The sequence below is a fragment of the Pleurodeles waltl genome, chromosome 4_1 (genome assembly GCF_031143425.1).
Source record: "Pleurodeles waltl isolate 20211129_DDA chromosome 4_1, aPleWal1.hap1.20221129, whole genome shotgun sequence".
In the NCBI taxonomy this organism is placed as follows: Eukaryota; Metazoa; Chordata; class Amphibia; order Caudata; family Salamandridae; genus Pleurodeles; species Pleurodeles waltl.
This window is the reverse complement of record NC_090442.1, coordinates 1017371454-1017390640: the sequence shown is the minus strand read 5'-3', so window position 1 is coordinate 1017390640 and position 19187 is coordinate 1017371454. Positions and strand designations below refer to the sequence as shown.

Sequence of the window (19187 nt, the reverse complement as noted above, 5' to 3'; positions counted from 1 at the left end):
GCGTGCCATATGGTCTGTAATCATCAGAGGAGGTGCACTGCGATCCCTGCTTAGAGAGCATTGCTGTAGTCCAGTTGGCTGGAGATGAAGGTTTGGGTGATGGTGTGTCTTGAGCTTTGGGGTAGCCATTTGAATATCTTACGAAGCATGCCAAGGATAAACAAGCAGAAGGAGAAGATGGACTTGACCTGAGTCGCCATCGCTACCTTAACTTAAGATTTAAAACCACTGGAAACACAGACACAGAAAGAAAGTGATTTGAAATTTTACAGAATGCTAGCTCTAAATAACAGCAGAATATCCAAATAGAGTGAAGAACCTGAAAGCTGATGACGAAGAACAGGTTGAGGGATCACAGAGCACAGGTGAAAAGAGGGCAGCAGAGACAGACCTGGAGAGCAGAAACACTCCAAATTTGTCAACAATGTGATGCCGGCTTTGTGTAAAATCAGGTATACTTCCTCATTCACTGCCACAGATTTAAGAACACACATAGTCCCTCATTATGACACTGGCAGTAAATCCCACTTAGCGCCATGCTGACTGCCGCCAACATACTGCCACCGCGGCGGATATCCGTTCACCATACTATGACACACACACACACACCAGTCCGTCACTATTCAGCACAGACATGAGTCCGCCATACCAAAGGTCATTGATAAACTGGCGGTATCCAAACCCACACCGTTACGCCAACAGAACAACGCCCATCACATTATGAACCACGAATCATCACGGCGGACATTCAACCACGGTAAACCATTGGCAGTACATACAGCCGCACTCAAAATACACACACACATACAAAACAACATTACATTGGTCAATTTAAATAACACACACCTGACACCCATACACACACCACACACACCCACTCACACCACTATAAAACACACACCCACATTACACACAACCTTTTACGACTACAAATAATTGCCACCAGAGAGAGACGCAAGACCACTGACACAACCAGAGCCACATACCGCTCTCACCTATACACCACTCATGCACCTCACATCACACACCCCAAAACATTACCCTACACACCCTCACCTACACACCTTACACAACAACCATGACACGACAAAGACACCCCCGATTCTCAGAGGAGAAGCTAAGGGTCATGGTGGAGGAAATCGTCAGGGTAGAGCCTCAGCTATTTGGAGCACAGGTGCAGCAGATATCTATAGCTAGGAAAATGGAGCTATCGGGGAGAATCGTGGACAGGGTCAAAGCCTTGGGTCAGCACCCAAAACTAGGGATGTTATCAGGAAGAGGTGGAATGACCTACGGGGAAAGGTACGTTCCATTGCTGCAAGACACCAGCTCGCTGTACAGAGGACTGACGGTGGACCCCCACCTCCTCCCCCACAACTAACAACATGGGAGGAGCAAGACTTGCCAATCATGCATCCTGAGAGCCTGGCAGGAGTCGGACGAGGACTGGACTCTGGTAAGTCAACTCTATACTACTACTACCCCCCTACCTGCATGCCATCACATACCCTCACTCCCATCACTCCACCACCTCCCACACACCCCACCATCACATCCCACTCATTCCAATGCCAAGCCCTTCATACACTACCAATGCATGAACATCACTCACAGCCCTGCATTGTCACCTATCACCAAAGCATGCACACTAGAGAGAATCAGCTAAGCCACCATAGACCAACTTACACAAGTGATAGCTGCCAGGCCAAATAGAACCAAATAGGGCAACCCACCGATGCACAATATGCCACACACAGAAACAATACACATTATTTACATCCCCACAGGTATCCCAACCAATGTCACCAGAGAAGAGGTCCCAGCACTATCCAGTCCCCCAACTGAAGAGGCCCCCAGTGATGACAGCAACTTTGGTCGCCTGGATCTGGATGACCAACTTGGCCCATCAGGGACCTCTGGACATTTGGTTACCCAGGCCCAGTCACACACCACCACAGAGCCTCCCCCATCAAGAAACACCACCACAGCACCCACCCAGTTTACCCACACCTGTCCCCAGGACACATCAATCAGCAGTGTGCCCACCTCTACAGGTATCCCAGGGCACACCTCATACCCAAGACAATCAGGGATCTGGGGTAAGTGGCAGTGGGCACACGGTTCAGGGGACAGAGGCACAGGACAACAGGGAAACTGGGATCCAGGGGGAGGACAGGCCCAGGGAACCGACTCTCCAGGAGGCACTCACCGAGATCCTGGGAGCATGCCAACATTCCCAGGACATGATCGGCCAGATCCTGGACAATGTGCAGAACAGGCGGCTGCAGGAGGGACAGTACCAGGGGATCAGGGAGGACTTGCAGGCCATCATGACCACCCTGGTCTCCATTGCAGGGGTGCTGGCAGACATGGTCAACATTATGAGGGAGGCAGTCTCACAACAGCGGGCCCCTGTCTCTAGCCAGACATCTGAACTGCCTTCCACCTCTGTTGCCGCTAGTGGACAGGAGGCCCTGCCACTGGACTCACAGACCACCAGCACCCCTGCCACTGTAGAAGGGAAACCACTCTGCAGACGTTCCCTGTGATCCAGGCAGAAGCCAGAGACTATTGCCAAGACCCTCACCAGGAAATGAGACTCTCCTGATTGTCACCCTTGTGTCCCACTCTGTCACCCTGTCCACCTTGAACTGCCATTGCTCCCCTTCATATGTCCCCTTGGACAATGCACCTGTGCTACAAATAGACTGGAAAAATACCCTGGACTTTCCTCCATCATCACCCCATCCCAATGCACTTGCACCTCTTCTTCTTAGCACTTCAATAAACACCCTTAGAAAAAACAAGTATGGAGTATGTTACATTGTTAAAGTATGTATTCGCTTAACCAGGTTCAAACATTGCAATTCAACTGTACAGTAGTTGTGCACATAGGAAAGACCTGTAGTTGGCTGCAGTGATCACACCAGGAGCGATAGTGGGGCGCCAAAATCTGTAAAATGAATTGCCAAAGGGTACAGTAAGTGGGCATAGAAGTGGGAAACAACAGCTTGCCAGTGCCAAAGATATTCAAAATAATCACAATAAAATGTGAAGTAACACTGTCTTACCTGTGTGTCATTGGAAGTATTGTCGTATCACTGCTGTTCTGTTGTCCTCATCCTCATCCTCTGCCTCCTCATCCTCTCTGTCCACAGGGTCCACCGCTGCCACACGGGCATCTCCATCATCCTCTTTTCTGCAGAAAACACACATGGCGTCTCAAGGCAAAGTTGTGCAACATGCAGCATGCCACGATTATCTGGCAGACCTTCTTGGGTGAGTATCACAGGGATTCACCTTCTAGATGGAGGCACCTGAACCTGGCCTTCAGGAGGCCAAAGGATCTTTTGATTATCCTTCTTGTTCACCCATGTGCCTCATTGTAACGTTCTTCTGCCCTTGTCCTGGCATTCCGCACAGGAGTCAGTAGCCATGATAGGTTGGGGTAACCAGAGTCACCTGCAAATATCGAGGGACAACATCTAGCCACACACTATCCCATATGGCCCACACCATACCCATACACCAACATCTACTGGATGGGAACCAGGGCTCACCTATTAGCCACACCCTGTGCCTCTGTAGTTGGGTCATCACATTTGGGGTGCTGCTATTCCTCAGGATAAAGGCATCATGCACCGACCCAGGATACTTAGCATTGACCTGGGAGATGTACTGGTTCGCCAAGCACACCATCTGTACATTCATGGAGTGGAAACTCTTACGATTTCTGAACACCTGTTCATTGTGACGGGGAGAGGAAAACCAATGCAATGTGAGTTCCATCAATCGCCCCAATTATGTTGGGGATATGTCCCATTGCATAGAAGTCAGCCTTCACTGTGGTCAAATCCTCCACCTGGGGGAAAACAATGTAGCTGCACATGTGTTTAATCAGGGCAGACAACACTCTGGTCAGCACTATTGAGAACATTGGCTGTGACATTCCTGCTGCCAAGCCCACTGTCACTTGGAAAGAACGAGTTGCCAGGAAATGGAGCACAGATAGAACTTGCACAAGAGGGGGGATACCAGTGGGGTGACGGAAATCAGATATCAGGTCAGGCTCCAATTGGGCACACAGCTCTGTGATTGTGGCCCTGTCAAGTCTATAGGTGAGGATGATGTGCCTGTCCTACAGTATTGCCAAGTCCACCAGGAGTCTGTACACGGGGGTATGTCTCCATCTCCTATTCATCCGCAGCGGTAGCAATCTAAGGGACAAAAGAGTGAGGAGCCAGTCACAAACTGAACATTGGAGCCACAACAGTACAATGCATGATGTCAATTTGTAATGGGTAAGTGGGATTTGTCTTGTATGTCCAAATTTTAACTGTGACGCAGTTATTATCCAGGGCCTGCCCCCCCTCCTGAAATGGCGTCCGCCTGTCCTGTGTGGAGGGACAGGTGGACATGAGATAATTCTGCTGACGTGCGCCGTTGCAGGAAGTGGTCGGGAACCGCAGCGCAACTCCTCATTGGTTAACATTAGGCCCTATGAGGTACAGTGGCCAATGGTGATCTACGCCGACGGTGATGGTATGCACTGCCGCGGACGTGACAGCCATTTTCTATCTGATCACTCACTTGCTACCTGACTTCCAACAGGACCTACACTGCATGTGCTGCTGTGACCTGTGTCTGGAACCTACCATGGCCCATGTGACTGGGGAAAGGGCCCCTCCCTTCACCTCGGCTGAGCTGGAGCGACTGGTGGATGGGGTCCTACCCCAGTACGGACTGCTGTATGGGCCTTCAGACCAACAGGTGAGTACACTGTGGGCACGATGCATGTGGCATGAATACATGGAGTGGTGTGTGTGAAGGCCTCGTGTAGAGGGAATGGGTGGATGTCCTCTGGGCGGCGTATTGTTTGTGTGCTGGGCCATGTGTGTGCAAATGGTGATGTGAAGGGGTATGGTGAGCCATAATTATAACAGGCAGAATTGTCTGACTGATACTATTTTCCTGTGTGTATTACTTCTGCAGGTCAGCGCCCATCAAAAGAAGGATAAATGGCGTGCCATCGCCAAAGACGTGTGGACCCTGGGGGTCTATGGCAGGCGGAGCACCCTCTGTCGGAAACAGTGGGAGGACCTGAGATGCTGGGTACAGAAGACGGCGGAGGCCCAGCTGGCGATGGCCTCCCAACGTGGAAGGGGTGCCCGTTGAACCCTGACCCCCATACTGGTTGTGGCATATCCTGAGCTGAATTGCAGAAAAAGAAGCATAGAAAAAGGTATCAGTCATACCGTCTGGCCTGTTACACTCATGGCCCACCATTACCCTCACATCCCCTTATGCACAGACATTGCCCACCATACATGCAGCACGCTGCCCAGAACCCTTCCAGCAACCCCTCCCCCAAACGAGACCCTCACACACAGCACTCCATGCATCCATGCCCCTTGCATCGTGCTCACAGTGTACTCACCTGTTGGTCTGGAGGCCAATACAGCATTCGGTACTGGGGTAGGACCCCATCCACCAGTCTTTCCAACTCCGCAGCGTTGAAGGCAGGGGCCCTTTCCCCAGTGACACGAGCCATGGTCAGTTTCAGACACAGGTCACAGCAGCACTTGCAGTGTAGGTCCTCTCCTGTTGAAGGTCAGGTAGCAAGTGAGTGAACAGATAGAAAATGGCGGTCACGTCCGCTGTGGTGCGTACCGTCACCACCGGCGTACATCACCATTGGGCACTGTAACCCATAGGGCCCAATGACAACCAATAAGGAGTTGCACGGCGGTACTCAACTGCCTCCCGCAACAGCGTACAAAGTCAGCGGCATTACCTCATTTCCACATGTCCATCCACACAGGACAGGCATACGCCATTTCAGGAAGGGGCAGGCCATGGAACCTTACTGCGTCACAGTACACATAGGCACCATTCGGACTATCCAACAACATACTTTTACAGTCACAACATGCAATGCAGTGTAGTGTTTGGAAATGTGGAATACTGACCAGCTGCTCACCGTTTTGCTCCATAGATTACAACCACTGCGGATGAATAGCAGATGGAGACATCCCCAATGTACAGACCCCTGGTGGACTTGGCAACAATTGAGGACAGGCACATTACCCTCACCTATAGACTGGACAGGGCCACAATCACAGAGCTGTGTTCCCAATTGGAGCCAGACCTGATATCTGCTATCCTTCACCCCACTGGGATCTCACCTCTTGTGCAAGTCCTATCTGTGCTCCATTTCTTGGCAACTGGCTCCTTCCAAGTGACAGTGGACTTGACAGCAGGAATGTCTCAGACAATGTTCTCAAACGTGCTTACAAGAGTGTTGTCTGCACTGACTAAATACATGTGCAGCTACATTGTCTTCCCCTAGGTGGAGGATTTGGCCACAGTGAAAGGTGACCTATATGCAATGGGACATATCCCCAACATTATTGGGGCAATTGATGGTACACATATTGCATTTGTCCCCCCCCGGAGAAATGAACAGGTGTTCAGAAATCGAAAGAGCTTTCCTTCGGTGAATGTGCAGATAGTGTGCCTGGCGGATCAGTACATCTCCCATGTCAATGCAAAGTATCCTGGGTCTGTGCATGATGCCTATGTCCTGAGGAATAGCAGCATCCCATATATGATGGCTCAACTCCAGAGGCACCGGGTGTGGCTAATAGGTGAGCCCATGGTTCCCACCCAGTATATGTTGGTGTATGGGTATGGTGTTGGCCATAAGAGTTAGTGTTCGGCTAACAGCTATCCCTCGATATTTGCAGGTGACTCTGGTTACCCCAACCTCTCATGTCTACTGACCCCTGTGAGGAATGCCAGGACAAAGACAGAGGAATGTTACAATGAGGCACATGGGTGAACAAGAAGAATAATAGAGAGGACATTCGGCCTCCTGAAGGCCAGGTTTTGGTGCCTCCATCTAACAGGTGGATCCCTGTACTACTCACCCATGAAGGTCTGCCAGATCATCGTGGCATGCTGCATGTTGCATAACCTTGCCTTGAGACGCCAGGTGCCTTTTCTGCAGGAGGATGAGGCTGGAGATGGGCGTGTGGTAGTAATGGACCCTGTGGACAGTGAAGATGAGGAGGCAGCGGATGAGGACAACAGAAGAGCTATTATAAGACAGTACTTTCAGTGACACATAGGTAAGACACTGTAACTTCACTTTGCATTGACAGTTTTGTATTTGACATTGTAAATGGCAGGCAGATTCTCCCAATTCTATGGACACTTACTGTACCCTTTGACATCTCTATTTTCAGATATCTATATCCCACTCTGGCACCTGGTGTGTGGACTGCAGCCAACTACAGGTCATTCCTATGTATACATTACTGTACAGTTGTATTGCAGTGTTTAAATCTTGTTAAACAAATACATAGTTAAATCATTTGACATGCTCCATACTTGTATTTTTTCAAAGGGTGTTTCTTTAAGTGCTAATAAGTAGAGGGGTATGTGCAATGGGCTGGGGTGATGGTGGAGGAAAGACCAGGATAGAGTGCAGTCTATTTGTATCACAGGTGCATTGTCCAAGGGGGCATAGGAAGGGGTGCAATGGCAGTTCAAGGTGGACAGGGTGACAGAGTGGGACACAAGGGTGACAATCAGAGTCTTATTTCCTGGCGGGGGTCTTGACAATGTTTTCTGACTTCTGCCTGGATCGCAGGGACCATTTGCGTGCTGGTTCTCCTTCTGCAGGGGGAGGGGTGCTGGTGGCCTGTTGTTCCTGTGGCGGGGCCTCCTGTCCACTAGCAGCAACAGAGGTGGAGGGCTGTTCATCGGTGTGGCTAGTGTCAGGGGCCCGGTGGTGTGCCACTGCCTCCCTCATGGTGTTGGCCATGTCTGCCAGCACCCCTGCAATGATGACCAGGGTGGTGTGGATGTCCTTCAGGTCCTCCCTGATCCCCAGGCACTGTCCCTCCTGCAGCCCCTGGGTCTCCTGCAACTTGTCCAGTATCTGGCCCATCGTCTCCTGGGAATGGTGGTATGCTCCGAGGATGTTGGTGAGTGCCTCCTGGAGAGTTGGTTCGCTGGGCCTATCCTCCCCCTGTCGCACAGCAGTCCTCCCAGCTTCCCTGTTGTCCTGTGCCTCTGTCCCCTGAACCGTGTGCCCACTGCCACTGACCCCAGGTCCCTTATCATACTGTGTTTGTGGGGTTGCCTGGGGTCCCTGTAGTGGTGGACACACTGTTGATTGACGTGTCCTGGGGACAGAGGTATGGGCCCGCTGGGTGGGTGCTGTGGTGGTGTTTCCCGAGGGGGAAGGCTCTGTGGTGGTATGGGACTGTGCCTGGGTAACCGACTGTCCAGAGATCCCTGATGGGCCAGGTAGGTCATCCAGATCCAGGCATGCAGAGCTGCTGTCATCACTGTGGGCCTCTTCTGTGGGGGAATTGGATGTTGCTGGCACCTCCTCTCCAGTGACGTTGGGTTGGGGACCTGTGGGGATGTAAATGCAGTGTTATTGTTTCTGCGTGTGACATCTTGTGCATGGGTGTGTTGCCCTGTATGGTTGTGATTGCCCTGTCAGCTTTGCCTTGTGTGAGTGGTGATTTTGTGGGCTAGGTGATTCTAATGTGCATGCTTTAGTGATAGGTGTCCATGCAGGGCTGTGAGTAATGTCCATGCATTGGTGGTGCATGCAGGGCTTGGTAATGGGATGGGTGGGTTGTGATTTTGGGGGTGTATGTGAGGTGGTGGGGTTATGGGGTGGGGGTATGTGATGGCATGAAGGTAGGGGGCTGATAGTAATAGAGATTTGACTTATCGGAGTCCAGTCCTCCTGCTACTACTGCCAGGCCCTCAGGGTGCAGTATTACCAAGACTTGCTCCTCCCATGTTGTTAGTTGTGGGGGAGGAGGTGGGGGTCCACCGCCAGTCCTCTGTACAGCTATCTGGTGTCTTGCAACCACGGAACGTACCTTCCCCCATAGGTCGTTCCACCTTTTCCTGATGTCATCCCTTGTTCTGGGGTGCTGTCCCACGGCGTTGACCCTGTCCACAATTCTCCACCATAGCTCCATCTTCCTAGCAATGGATGTCTGCTGCACCTGTGATCCGAATAGCTGTGGCTCTACCCGGATAATTTCCTCTACCATGACCCTTAGCTCCTCCTCTGAGAACCTGGGGTGTCTTTGTAGCGCCATGCGTATAGTGTGTGGTGTGTGTGAGGGTGTGTGGCGGGATGTGTTGTGGTGTGTGCTGTAAGATGCATGGATGGTGTATGGGTGATGGTGTTCTGTGGCTCTGGTTCTGTGGGTGCTCTTGGTTGTCAATTTTTTGAGTCTTTAAAGGTTGTGGGTAGTGTGTGTGTGTTTTATAGTGGGTGGGAATGTGGCGCCAATGGTTTACCGCCATTGAATGTCCGCCGCGGTGATTCGTGGGTCATAATGCTGTGGGCGTAGTTCTGTTTGCGTAACAGTGTGGGTTTTGCTACCGCCACTTTATCACTGACTTTTGGGCTGGCGGACTTGTGTGTGTGGCGTATAGTTACTGATTGCTATGTGTGGGTCATAATATGGGTAGCGGTAAACCGCCGCAGCAGCGGTATGTTGGTGGCAGTCGGCATGGCGGTAAGCAGGACTTACCGCCAATGTCATAATGAGGGCATTTGTGTGTGAATTATGCAAATGTCCTGATCCTACGTTTGTTAAATAGAGTGGACTGAAAATAGACTGGGACTTATATAAATAGATTGGACGGAAAATAGACTAGGACTTGATATGTCCACCCATTGCTTCAGTCTTTCTAGGAGTATTGTGTTGAAAACATTGCCACAAGGTTTGTAGAGGATAAGTCTGGTTTCTTGTCTTTTTCTAATGGAAAGGAAGCACTCTTCCTTTATATTAGCAAGGACAGGTGACAGTCATCGAGGACATTTTTTAATTCTGTGCAGTTTTAGAGATGTCTTGTAACCTACCTTTCCAGGATCATGCTGAGGAAGGGGAAGGGTGGCGATGAGCTGGTTGTTTGCCAAGATCGTGGGGCTTGCAGATTTTATTTCAGGTGCAGAGTGATGATGGCATCCATCAAGAGGTCTGGAATGACTTGTGAATGGAGTAAGGCATTTCTTGTGTTTTGCGGTGTTTATCACCATGATGTGAAACTGTTGTTGAAAGCATGCAGCTGAATATGGGCTAAGAGAGGAGGCTTTAATTTTAGCAACCAGACTTAACATTTCAAGGTCCCCAAAGGTTTGTAGGAGGCGGGTGTAGATAGTACTAGGAGCAGTAATGTTAGTGTGTGGAGAGACTCTTTCAAAATGATTGTCACAGTTTCTCAAATGTTGGCACTTTCAGATTCAACAACCTCAAGCAGGTCTCTTGTTGAGTAGTAGAATTGCACATGGGCTGCTTGTTAAAGTGTCATGGTTAGTCAGTTTGTGGTAGATGTTGATGAGTTCATTATTCTGATTTGGTGCTTCATTAGTGTGTTTCTCCTGGTATAACGTTAAGTTCCGGTGATTGCTAGGGCATATGATACATTGTCGTAGAGGCTATACAGCGAGGATAAACAGTCTATTTGATCATACATTTGACTGTAGTGATATAACTTTAGGATTCAAGTTTGTGTGTGAAAAGGCAATCAAGCGTGTTTAGCTGTGTGCATTGGGATTCTCACAACATATTTAGAAACCAAAGCTTTGCATGTTCTCAAAGAGTTCTATTGCATGTTTCGAGTCTGGCTAATCAACCAACAGACTGAAGCATCCAATGATCACAATTTGTTGTTTTTTGTCTGGAGTGTCACTTCAAGAACATCCAGTTAGGAAGTTGGGATTCTATCCAGGGAATGATAAACCAGTGTTATGATGAGCAAGCGTCACATGTTGATTGAACATGCGACAACTGTGGACTCACTCAATGGGTAGGTAGTGTTGGGTATGACCGTACATGCTAAGTCAGTAGCGCAGACTAGAGTTCCCCCCTCACCTTACCCTGACTGTTCTTTAGTGTGACTTTGTAATTCGAGAAAAGGATCATTGAGAGAGCGAATATTGACAAGAAACATTATGGTACTATATTGCAGTGATGTTCCCCTATTTAAATTCTACATTTTGGTGGCTGTAGAGTGAATAATTACATTGTATCTTTTAAACCATTTGATGGTATGTGTAAATCCTCATGACGCATGCCATTTTATACCCATATTCATATTCTACAAAATTGCATTAGAATAATATGTATACCATGTTTACTTTGATATCCTTATAAATGTAACAGGCTCAGATGCCAAACTTGATATCAGTGAAATCCAGGATCTGAACCATTTTTCCATAAAGCGAAGGTAATAAATGTTTACTAGCGCCGCATCTGTTCTCACAGCCGAGGAGGACTTCGGAGTTAGCTTCTAGCCAAAGAAGGGATTACAGATTGTCTTAATTGGTTCAATTGGGTATTTTGTCCATGTGTCAGTACATAAAATTGATTTGAGATGATGTACAGTGATTTTGACATATTACAGCGGTTTTAGCAACATCTTTAGCTCACTTTTGTTTGTTTTGTCCTTTATATGCAGTGCCTTTAACGTGCACAACATTGCTTTCCGTGCAAAAGTTGGTTTAAATATATGGGAATCAGGCACAGGTCTTAAGCATTGTTTCTATGCTCATGCCGATTAATGCATGAGTCTTTTTCACTATTACACGTGGTGTTAATATGACGCCCGCTTATGTAAACAAACTAGGGTTGTGATAAAGCTATGAGCTCAAATGCATAGCTCGTTTTCTTGCAGCAAACAGACTTTCTAATTAAGTGCCATGATTCCTATAGTGGTCTCCTCAGTTTGTTAGCTGTGGATTGGACTGACGAGGGATCCCCTTCTGCGTGCACAAAAGCTGTTAGGTGTTCCTTAACCTTTTCCGTTTCGAGATATATATGACACATGAACTAACATTAACAAGCCCAAAAACACTGAAATACACAGTTTATAGATTAGTCAAGTTAAGTTTTATTTGTCTGATAAAAAATTGCCCTAAAAGCACAATAAATAATACATACAAATAAAAATCAATGTGCATGCCGTGTGGTTATGAATACTTCCCGGGACAACATGTGTAAGAGTATCGGTAGATATCATAAAAAAAATAACTGCCAACACATAAAGATCAATGTGCAATCTATACAGTTAAACATACATCAAAGCACTGCATGTATAAAAATGTCAACAGATTACCATAAATTGCCAAGCAAAAATCCTGGAATCAAAACACCAAACTTTTCTAGTGACGTATAGTTGCTTTTAAGAAGCTATCTACAGCATGACAAACTGTTACAATGGGAAGTGACTGCAGAAAATAAAAAGCTGGTTTAAATTGATTAAAACCTTTTTGTGTCAGAATTGATCTTAAGTATCAGTTAGTAAACTGTTTATAGTGCCCCCAGAAGAGAACAAAGTGCATCAAACTCTGGTCTGAGGCCTCATCACGTGGACAAATTAACATAGTAGAGGAGTCATATTGGCCTAAGAGGAAGGATGCGAGCGACCTGATCTGACTGGTCCGGAATCATGCCAATAAGGTTCTCTCCCAGACATTATTCAGTGGAGATATGACACATGTGGCGGGGAGAGCAAATACAAAGTCCTGGACCAAAGGTTTCCACAATTCAACAAACAGTCACTCTTCCCCATGTCCCAATAATATTCCTTCACCCAATTTGTATCCCTATTGGTAACCTTCCCAGATGTCAGGAACAAATCTGGTTTTATAATCTAGTCAAAAAACTATACCTTGTGCACACATTATGCACTGGCCTTTGTCCAAACTCTGCACCCAATCCTGCACAAACACCCAATCCACGTACTCTGTGTATTTTTTTATTTTCAAATATAATGATGTAAAGTGAGGTCATAAGCAATGCATTTAAGGTAAATAAGTTCTATTTCTTCAACTACACTATACACAGACACATAGACAAGATGACTGAGCAAAGGCAAACACTCCCTGGAGGTATGTGATTAAGATCCAGATTCCTAGTGATTCAATTAGAAATTCTATGCAAAACATACATTACTAGAGGTTACCTCCTCAGATTCAAACACACCCCTTGGGATGCATGCCTAAGAGATTGCGGACAGAAAGGCACACTCATGCAGACTTCATGGGAATGTCCACAACAGATACCTCTTTGGCATAGGTGACTGAAACAAATCAATCAATGAAGCAGAAGAACCAGTGACACTGTGTATACTCACAATAATACTTGGACTATGAGGTTAATAGACAGCAAACCACTATCAGAAACTATTTGTCAATTTAAGTTTAACAGCTGCAAAATGAGACTTGGTCAACAGTTACGAAGCCCACTGCCAACAACACATGACAAGTGGATATGTAACATGGTATTGATGCATGGGTACAAAAGGATGGTGTATGAGGAGGTGGTGTACGAGGAGGAGGTTGATCTAAAAAAAAAAATAGAGATTGGCTGGCAAAAAATCAGGACAGACTAGTATAACCCAAGACATTGGGCGAGATGGGAAGAAAAATCAAATGAGAGAATGACAAAGGAAGGAAGTGATCTAAACAGATCGTATCAGACAAACATACGTAGCGAAGTACTGAAGACAGAATATGTAACATGCAAAAAGTAATTGGATCAAAGAAATGAATGGACCAGCAAGGTATATGGCAGAAAAGATGCACTAAAGGACAGAATTGCTTTTAATGGAAATGAAGTTCAAATCTAAAAGCTATGTAAAAGTTCAATAAAATATGTTGATTAAAAAACATAGCTAACAGCTAGCATACTACACAGTGTGCAAAGTGATATATGAATTAGGTCATAGCTTTTTCATTTTAGTTTGTTTAAAACAACAACATTTAACCAAAATTACAATGCCTGTGGTTAGGTGAAAATCACATTGAAGTCCCAGGACTGTTAGCGAGTTGTTTCCCTATGAAAGGCAATTGTAACATGAAATCTATGATGCATAAAGAGTGGATGTCCCTTGTCAATTTCCATGTACTATGATAAAACCTGGAATTTGACCTATGCACTCTTGTAATAAATGAATGAACATGCATTTATTTGTACAGTTGCTTCAAATACCATGTTGTTGGGCCATATTTTTATTTGCTGATATTAAAATTTATTCAAGGCGGCCGTCAGTGAAGAGGACTGAGACAACTCCAAAATGCAGGAGTAGCATTAGGGTGGAGTTGTGATGGGAGAGTAAGGCTAGAGATGTAGAATTTGTGTGGTGGACAGTAAGGAGTATCCTAGCCAGAGATACTGGGCAGAGGCATTCAAGCAGTTAAGCCATGAGAAAACAAATAATTAAACTGTGAGCCAGTTGTCAAAGGGAGGCATTTCAGGTGCTCATGACACTGGGTACAAGGGGTGTGGTGCACTCAGGTGCTCACACCCAACAACCCAAGCTAGCAGTAGCGATACCAACTGAGGTAAGGAGAGCGGAAACGTGGATGAACCCAGATTATGGCTTTCTGTTGGTGTAAACATAGGATACCTTGCAAGTAAGCTCTCCACTGAGCAAATCGTAAAGTTAGAGAGCATATCATCCAGGATAATAAAATGCAAACATTCATATTTGACCAGGGCTACCAACTCCTAAAACAAAATACACTTACCCACTGTCTAGCAAACTGCATCGTGCCATGGACACCAAAATGAAGATTTACAAAGCCATGGAAAAGAATGTACAAATGGTTAATGAAATGAAAACAGATGAAAAACAAATTAAGAGAAATATGCAATAAGAAGAAAAGACATAGTAAAATGTGAGAAATGCTGAAAGAAACCTGAAAACATAATAATGATGCATACAATTAACAGCTGGCTTGTTACACCTAAGTTGCATTCATCAATTTTGATCTGCATGTCATATTGCAGTTATAATGTTTAGTAGTATATTTTTGTACGCAAATCTGTGCTTTGCTAGTTGTTTTTATTGTTTTTTTCTATTAATGGGTTGAGGGCTATTTTAGGGTTGTGGGAGGTGTTTTATTTACATAGTGAACATACTTATTTTTTAAATTATTAATTAATTTAAATATAATAGATATATTAAGTGAACATGTTTCTAAAAAAATAGGGCTCATGCTTTTTGGGTGCATAAAAGTAAAATATTTTACATATTAAGGGTTATGGGGTTTATTGGTAAAAGAAGGGTAAGGCTTTATGAATAATATTCTTCATTGTGTTTTAATTGAAAGATTGTGTTTTTGTGTATTTTTTAACTTTTTTGTGTTTTGAGCTATTTTGGAGATTGGGTGGGTAATGGTTTTGAAAACTTAGGGGGTCATTTTAAACACAGGGGTTTACACCGCCGTGTTCATGCTGGCGGTCTTTCCAGTGACTGCCAGCCCTCCTGGGACTCCGCCGTCCGTACTACAAACCTTCTGCTGGGCCGGGGGGCGGAAACATTGTTTCTGCCCGCCAGCCCAGCAGAATGCCTGGCCGGGACATTGCCGGCAGCTCCACATGGAGCCGCCGCCAACGCCTGTGAGGGCGGGTGCAGCTGCACCCGTCATGCAGATCACTGCCCGTAAATCGGGCAGTGACATGCGCGACGAGGCACTGCACAGGGGCCCCTGCACTGCCCATGCCAAGTGGGAGGGAGACCCGCCAGGAAAAGGCTGGTGGAACTGGGATCATTATCTGAGGAGCAGCAGCGCTGCCCTGTCGGATAATGATGCCATCCACCGCCAGGCTGCATGTCGGAGGCAGCCTGGCCTGTCCTCATTATGTGGCGGTGTGGGCCACCATGCCAGATGGCGGGCTTTCCCACCACGCCAAGTTCATAATGAGGGCCTTAATGTTAAATTTGTGACTGTATTAATTAATGTAGTTTAATAATTAAAATTTTAACTAATAAATAAATAATTTTGAGTGTTCTATTATTGGGGTGTATAATTAATAATAATTGAAAACATATGGGCTATGATGTTTATTTAGTTTGGGGTATGTAATGTTACCTATCCCATATTAGTTTATTTTTGGGGGTTCAACTGTCATTATCATTTGCTGATATTTTGAATTGGAAAATATTTTAGGGCAGGAATATTACATTTATATTTAATTAGTAAAATTAATTTAAAGCATAGAAATAGTAGGGTGGCAAAGTTTTATGTGTCTTATAACTTGAAATAGTTTGGAGTTTTTACTTTATTGATTATTTTTTAATCAACTTGTTTTTAACAGTCCCGCTTCATTTTTAAAGTGTACAACATTTGACCCTCATACTTTGGATGTTTACAAATAATATTTTTTTGACTTACTATTTCTATATTTTCCCTAACCTTTATTGTACTGGAGTTAGTATAATATGCTTAATCCGTCCAAATTAAGCATTGTATTCTTTATCTGGAGTTTAGAGATAGAATAGTATGTTTGTCGAACCTTCCAATTTCTGGAATGTATGTTTGGTTGCAGAGTAAAATTTGTAACCCCAATATTGTATTTTAATTTATCTTATTTTAAAAACTTGCAACATTAGAAAACAAAGTATTGGACTAATAATATCTTATATATACATTCATAACATAACTAATAAATGAGAAGCTCAGATTTCAATTTAAGTTGTATTTTATAAAAAATATAAATAATATCAAAACAATAATAAATAACATTTTAAGTTATGATACAAATTAACACATTGTATAATTATTACATTTATTTACAAAAAATATTTTCTTGTACATATACGTACAAAAACGTTCTGGTAACAAGGACTTGGTAGGTATGAAAAAGCAGTCATGTAAACTTTAAAAAAAAGTCTGCTATGCAACGTGAGACAAGTTACTTACCTTCGATGATGCCTTATTTGATAGAGACATATTCTAGTTGCAGATTCTTTAGCTTAGAATGTTCCCCGGGCATCAGTCTGGATCCAGAGATTTTTCTCGAGCAGTACCTATGCACGCCATCAAGTGGCATCGGATCCACATTTGTCGGCGTGAGTGCCGGATATGACATTGCTGGACCTATATAGGCACTACTCAGGTGTGCTGACGTCAGTTTCTTTTCACAACTTTCCACGCCAGAAGTGCAGAGCTATGAGGAACACTGACCACTTGTGTGTCAAAACTAGGGCCCTGAAAGTGAAGTCCCTGTCCCTAAAAATCAGTTAACAGAGCGGGGAGGATGGGTGGGTCGGTAAGGAATCTACAACTAGAATATGTCTCTACCATATGAGGCATTACTGAAGGTAGGTAAATTGTTCATCTGATAGAGACTTCTAGTTGCAGACTCCTTACCTTAGAATAGGTACCCAAGCAACACCATCCCCGGAGAATCAAGGTCATACTAGGAAGTCCTGTAGGACCGAACGGGCAAAGTACCCGTCCCTCTGGACCGGACTATCCAGGCAGTGTAGCCCACGGTGCTGCCTGACAGATGTCCAGGACTGGAGCTCTGCATGTTAACGCAATGGTTGCAGCTGTTGCTCTGGTAGAGTGAGTGCACAAATCCTCCGGGGTTGCTTTTTAGCCAATGTAGCACAATTTAATGCGGAGAACTACCCATCTAGAGATGGTTCTCTTCTGCACTGTCCAACCTTTCTTTGCACCCAAATACCCAACAAAGAGCTGATTGATCACTCAGGAAATCTTTGGTACAATCAAGGCAGAACGCCAACACTTTCTATAGAAGGTTGAGGGGGTGCATAAAAAGTAGGCAAGGTGATGGACAGGCCTACATGAAAGCACACAACCACTTTTGGTAAAAAGGAAACCCTTGTGCGAAGCACTACTTTGTCAGGATAGATGGAAAGGTACGGTGGCTTAAATGACAATGCCTGCAGCTCATTCACCCTCCGGGCAGATGTAATGGCCCAAGGAAGGCTGTTTTTAATGTCAGAAGCCTGAAAGGACAATTATGGAGCAGCTCAAAAGAATCCCACATTAAGAAGATAAGATCCAAATTCAAGTACCAATGGGGCATTATGAACGGTGATGGAGGAAACATATGGGTAAAACCCTTAAGAAACCTACTAACTATAGGAGACTTAAAGAGGTTTGATCAGGTAGTCTAAAAAATGGAGAGATAGTAGAGAAATTACCTTTGAGAGTGCCCAAAGCAGAATCCTGCTGGGCCAAAGAAAGTATAAACAAGTGGACCTCAGAAAGAGGGACATCGAGGGGGGTCAACATACTTGTCTGTTCACCATGCCACAAATGTGTTCCATTGAAAAGCATATACCATTTTGGTGGAGGGACGCCTGGTTGCAAAGACAATGTTACAGATTTCGGGTGGAAAGTCAAAAGCTGTCAATTGCCACCACTCAAATGCCATGCAAAAAGGTGGGGACTGGACAGATTCAGGTGGAGAACCCTCCCTTTCTGCTGCAACAGAAGATCCTTCTGAAAGGGCAGTCTGATTGGAGAATCGATAGCAATGCTCAATAGCTCGGGATACCAGACTCTTTGTACTCAGTCCGGAGACACAAGGATTACTTGGGAACAGTCATTGTTAATCTTGAGTACTCTGGGCAGAAGTGGTATGGGCAGAAAGGCGTACAGGAGGCCTGAGCTCCACTCGAGATGAAAAGCGTTGCAGAGCCAGTGCCGACTCAGAAACTCCAGTTCGCAAAACTTCTGGCATTACAAGTTTTCTGCAGAAGCAAACAGATCTTACCAAGGCTCTCCCCACTGCTGAAAGAGACCTTGCACAACCTCCAGATGGAGACACCATTCGTGACAGACAAGCCCACCAAGTGTTGAACCGCCAGTGAAATTCCCTGATTTCTAGCCATGTCCAGAGACAAAGGGTCCACAACCCCGTCCCGCCCTGCTTGTGGCAGTACCTCATGGCGGTGCTTTTGTCTGTCTACACCTGCACTTCTTTCCCTTTGAGAGAGGGAAGGAATGCTTTCAATGCCATTCTGATGACCCTGAGCTCCAAAAGACTGATGTGGAGCCCGTACTCTGCCAGAGACCAGATGTTTCTGATCTCCGCCTCTCCTAAGTGCCCGCCCATTCCTGGAATGACGCATCTGTCACTACGGTCATATTTGGTTGAGGAGGGGAAAGGGATCTGTTTCTGACCCAATCGCGGTACAAGAGCCACCACTGCAGATCTTGCGCAGTTTCCTCAGAGATCTGAACCATGTCGGAGAGAATTCCCTGATTCTGTACCCACTGGAACTGCAGGTCCAACTGCAGAGCCTGCATATGCCATCCGGCATGTGTCACCAGCAGGTATCATAGCCTGAATATCCTGAACTTGCCACTCAGGAAG

General features: G+C 45.7%; 1 protein-coding gene across 8 annotated transcripts in view; it reads right to left on the bottom strand.

The window, feature by feature from the left end:
* Window positions 1-19187, bottom strand: part of CADPS2 (calcium dependent secretion activator 2) — a 1861089-nt gene that overhangs the window by 290935 nt on the left and 1550967 nt on the right. For 4 of the 8 annotated variants that reach the window (XM_069229895.1, XM_069229888.1, XM_069229887.1 and 1 more), the window contains one exon: window positions 14579-14593. The exons of the other annotated variants lie outside the window; for them this stretch is intronic. In XM_069229895.1, the coding sequence (XP_069085996.1) occupies window positions 14579-14593 (15 nt within the window). The remainder of the gene's footprint in view (window positions 1-14578; window positions 14594-19187) is intronic. 8 annotated transcript variants of the gene reach the window in all.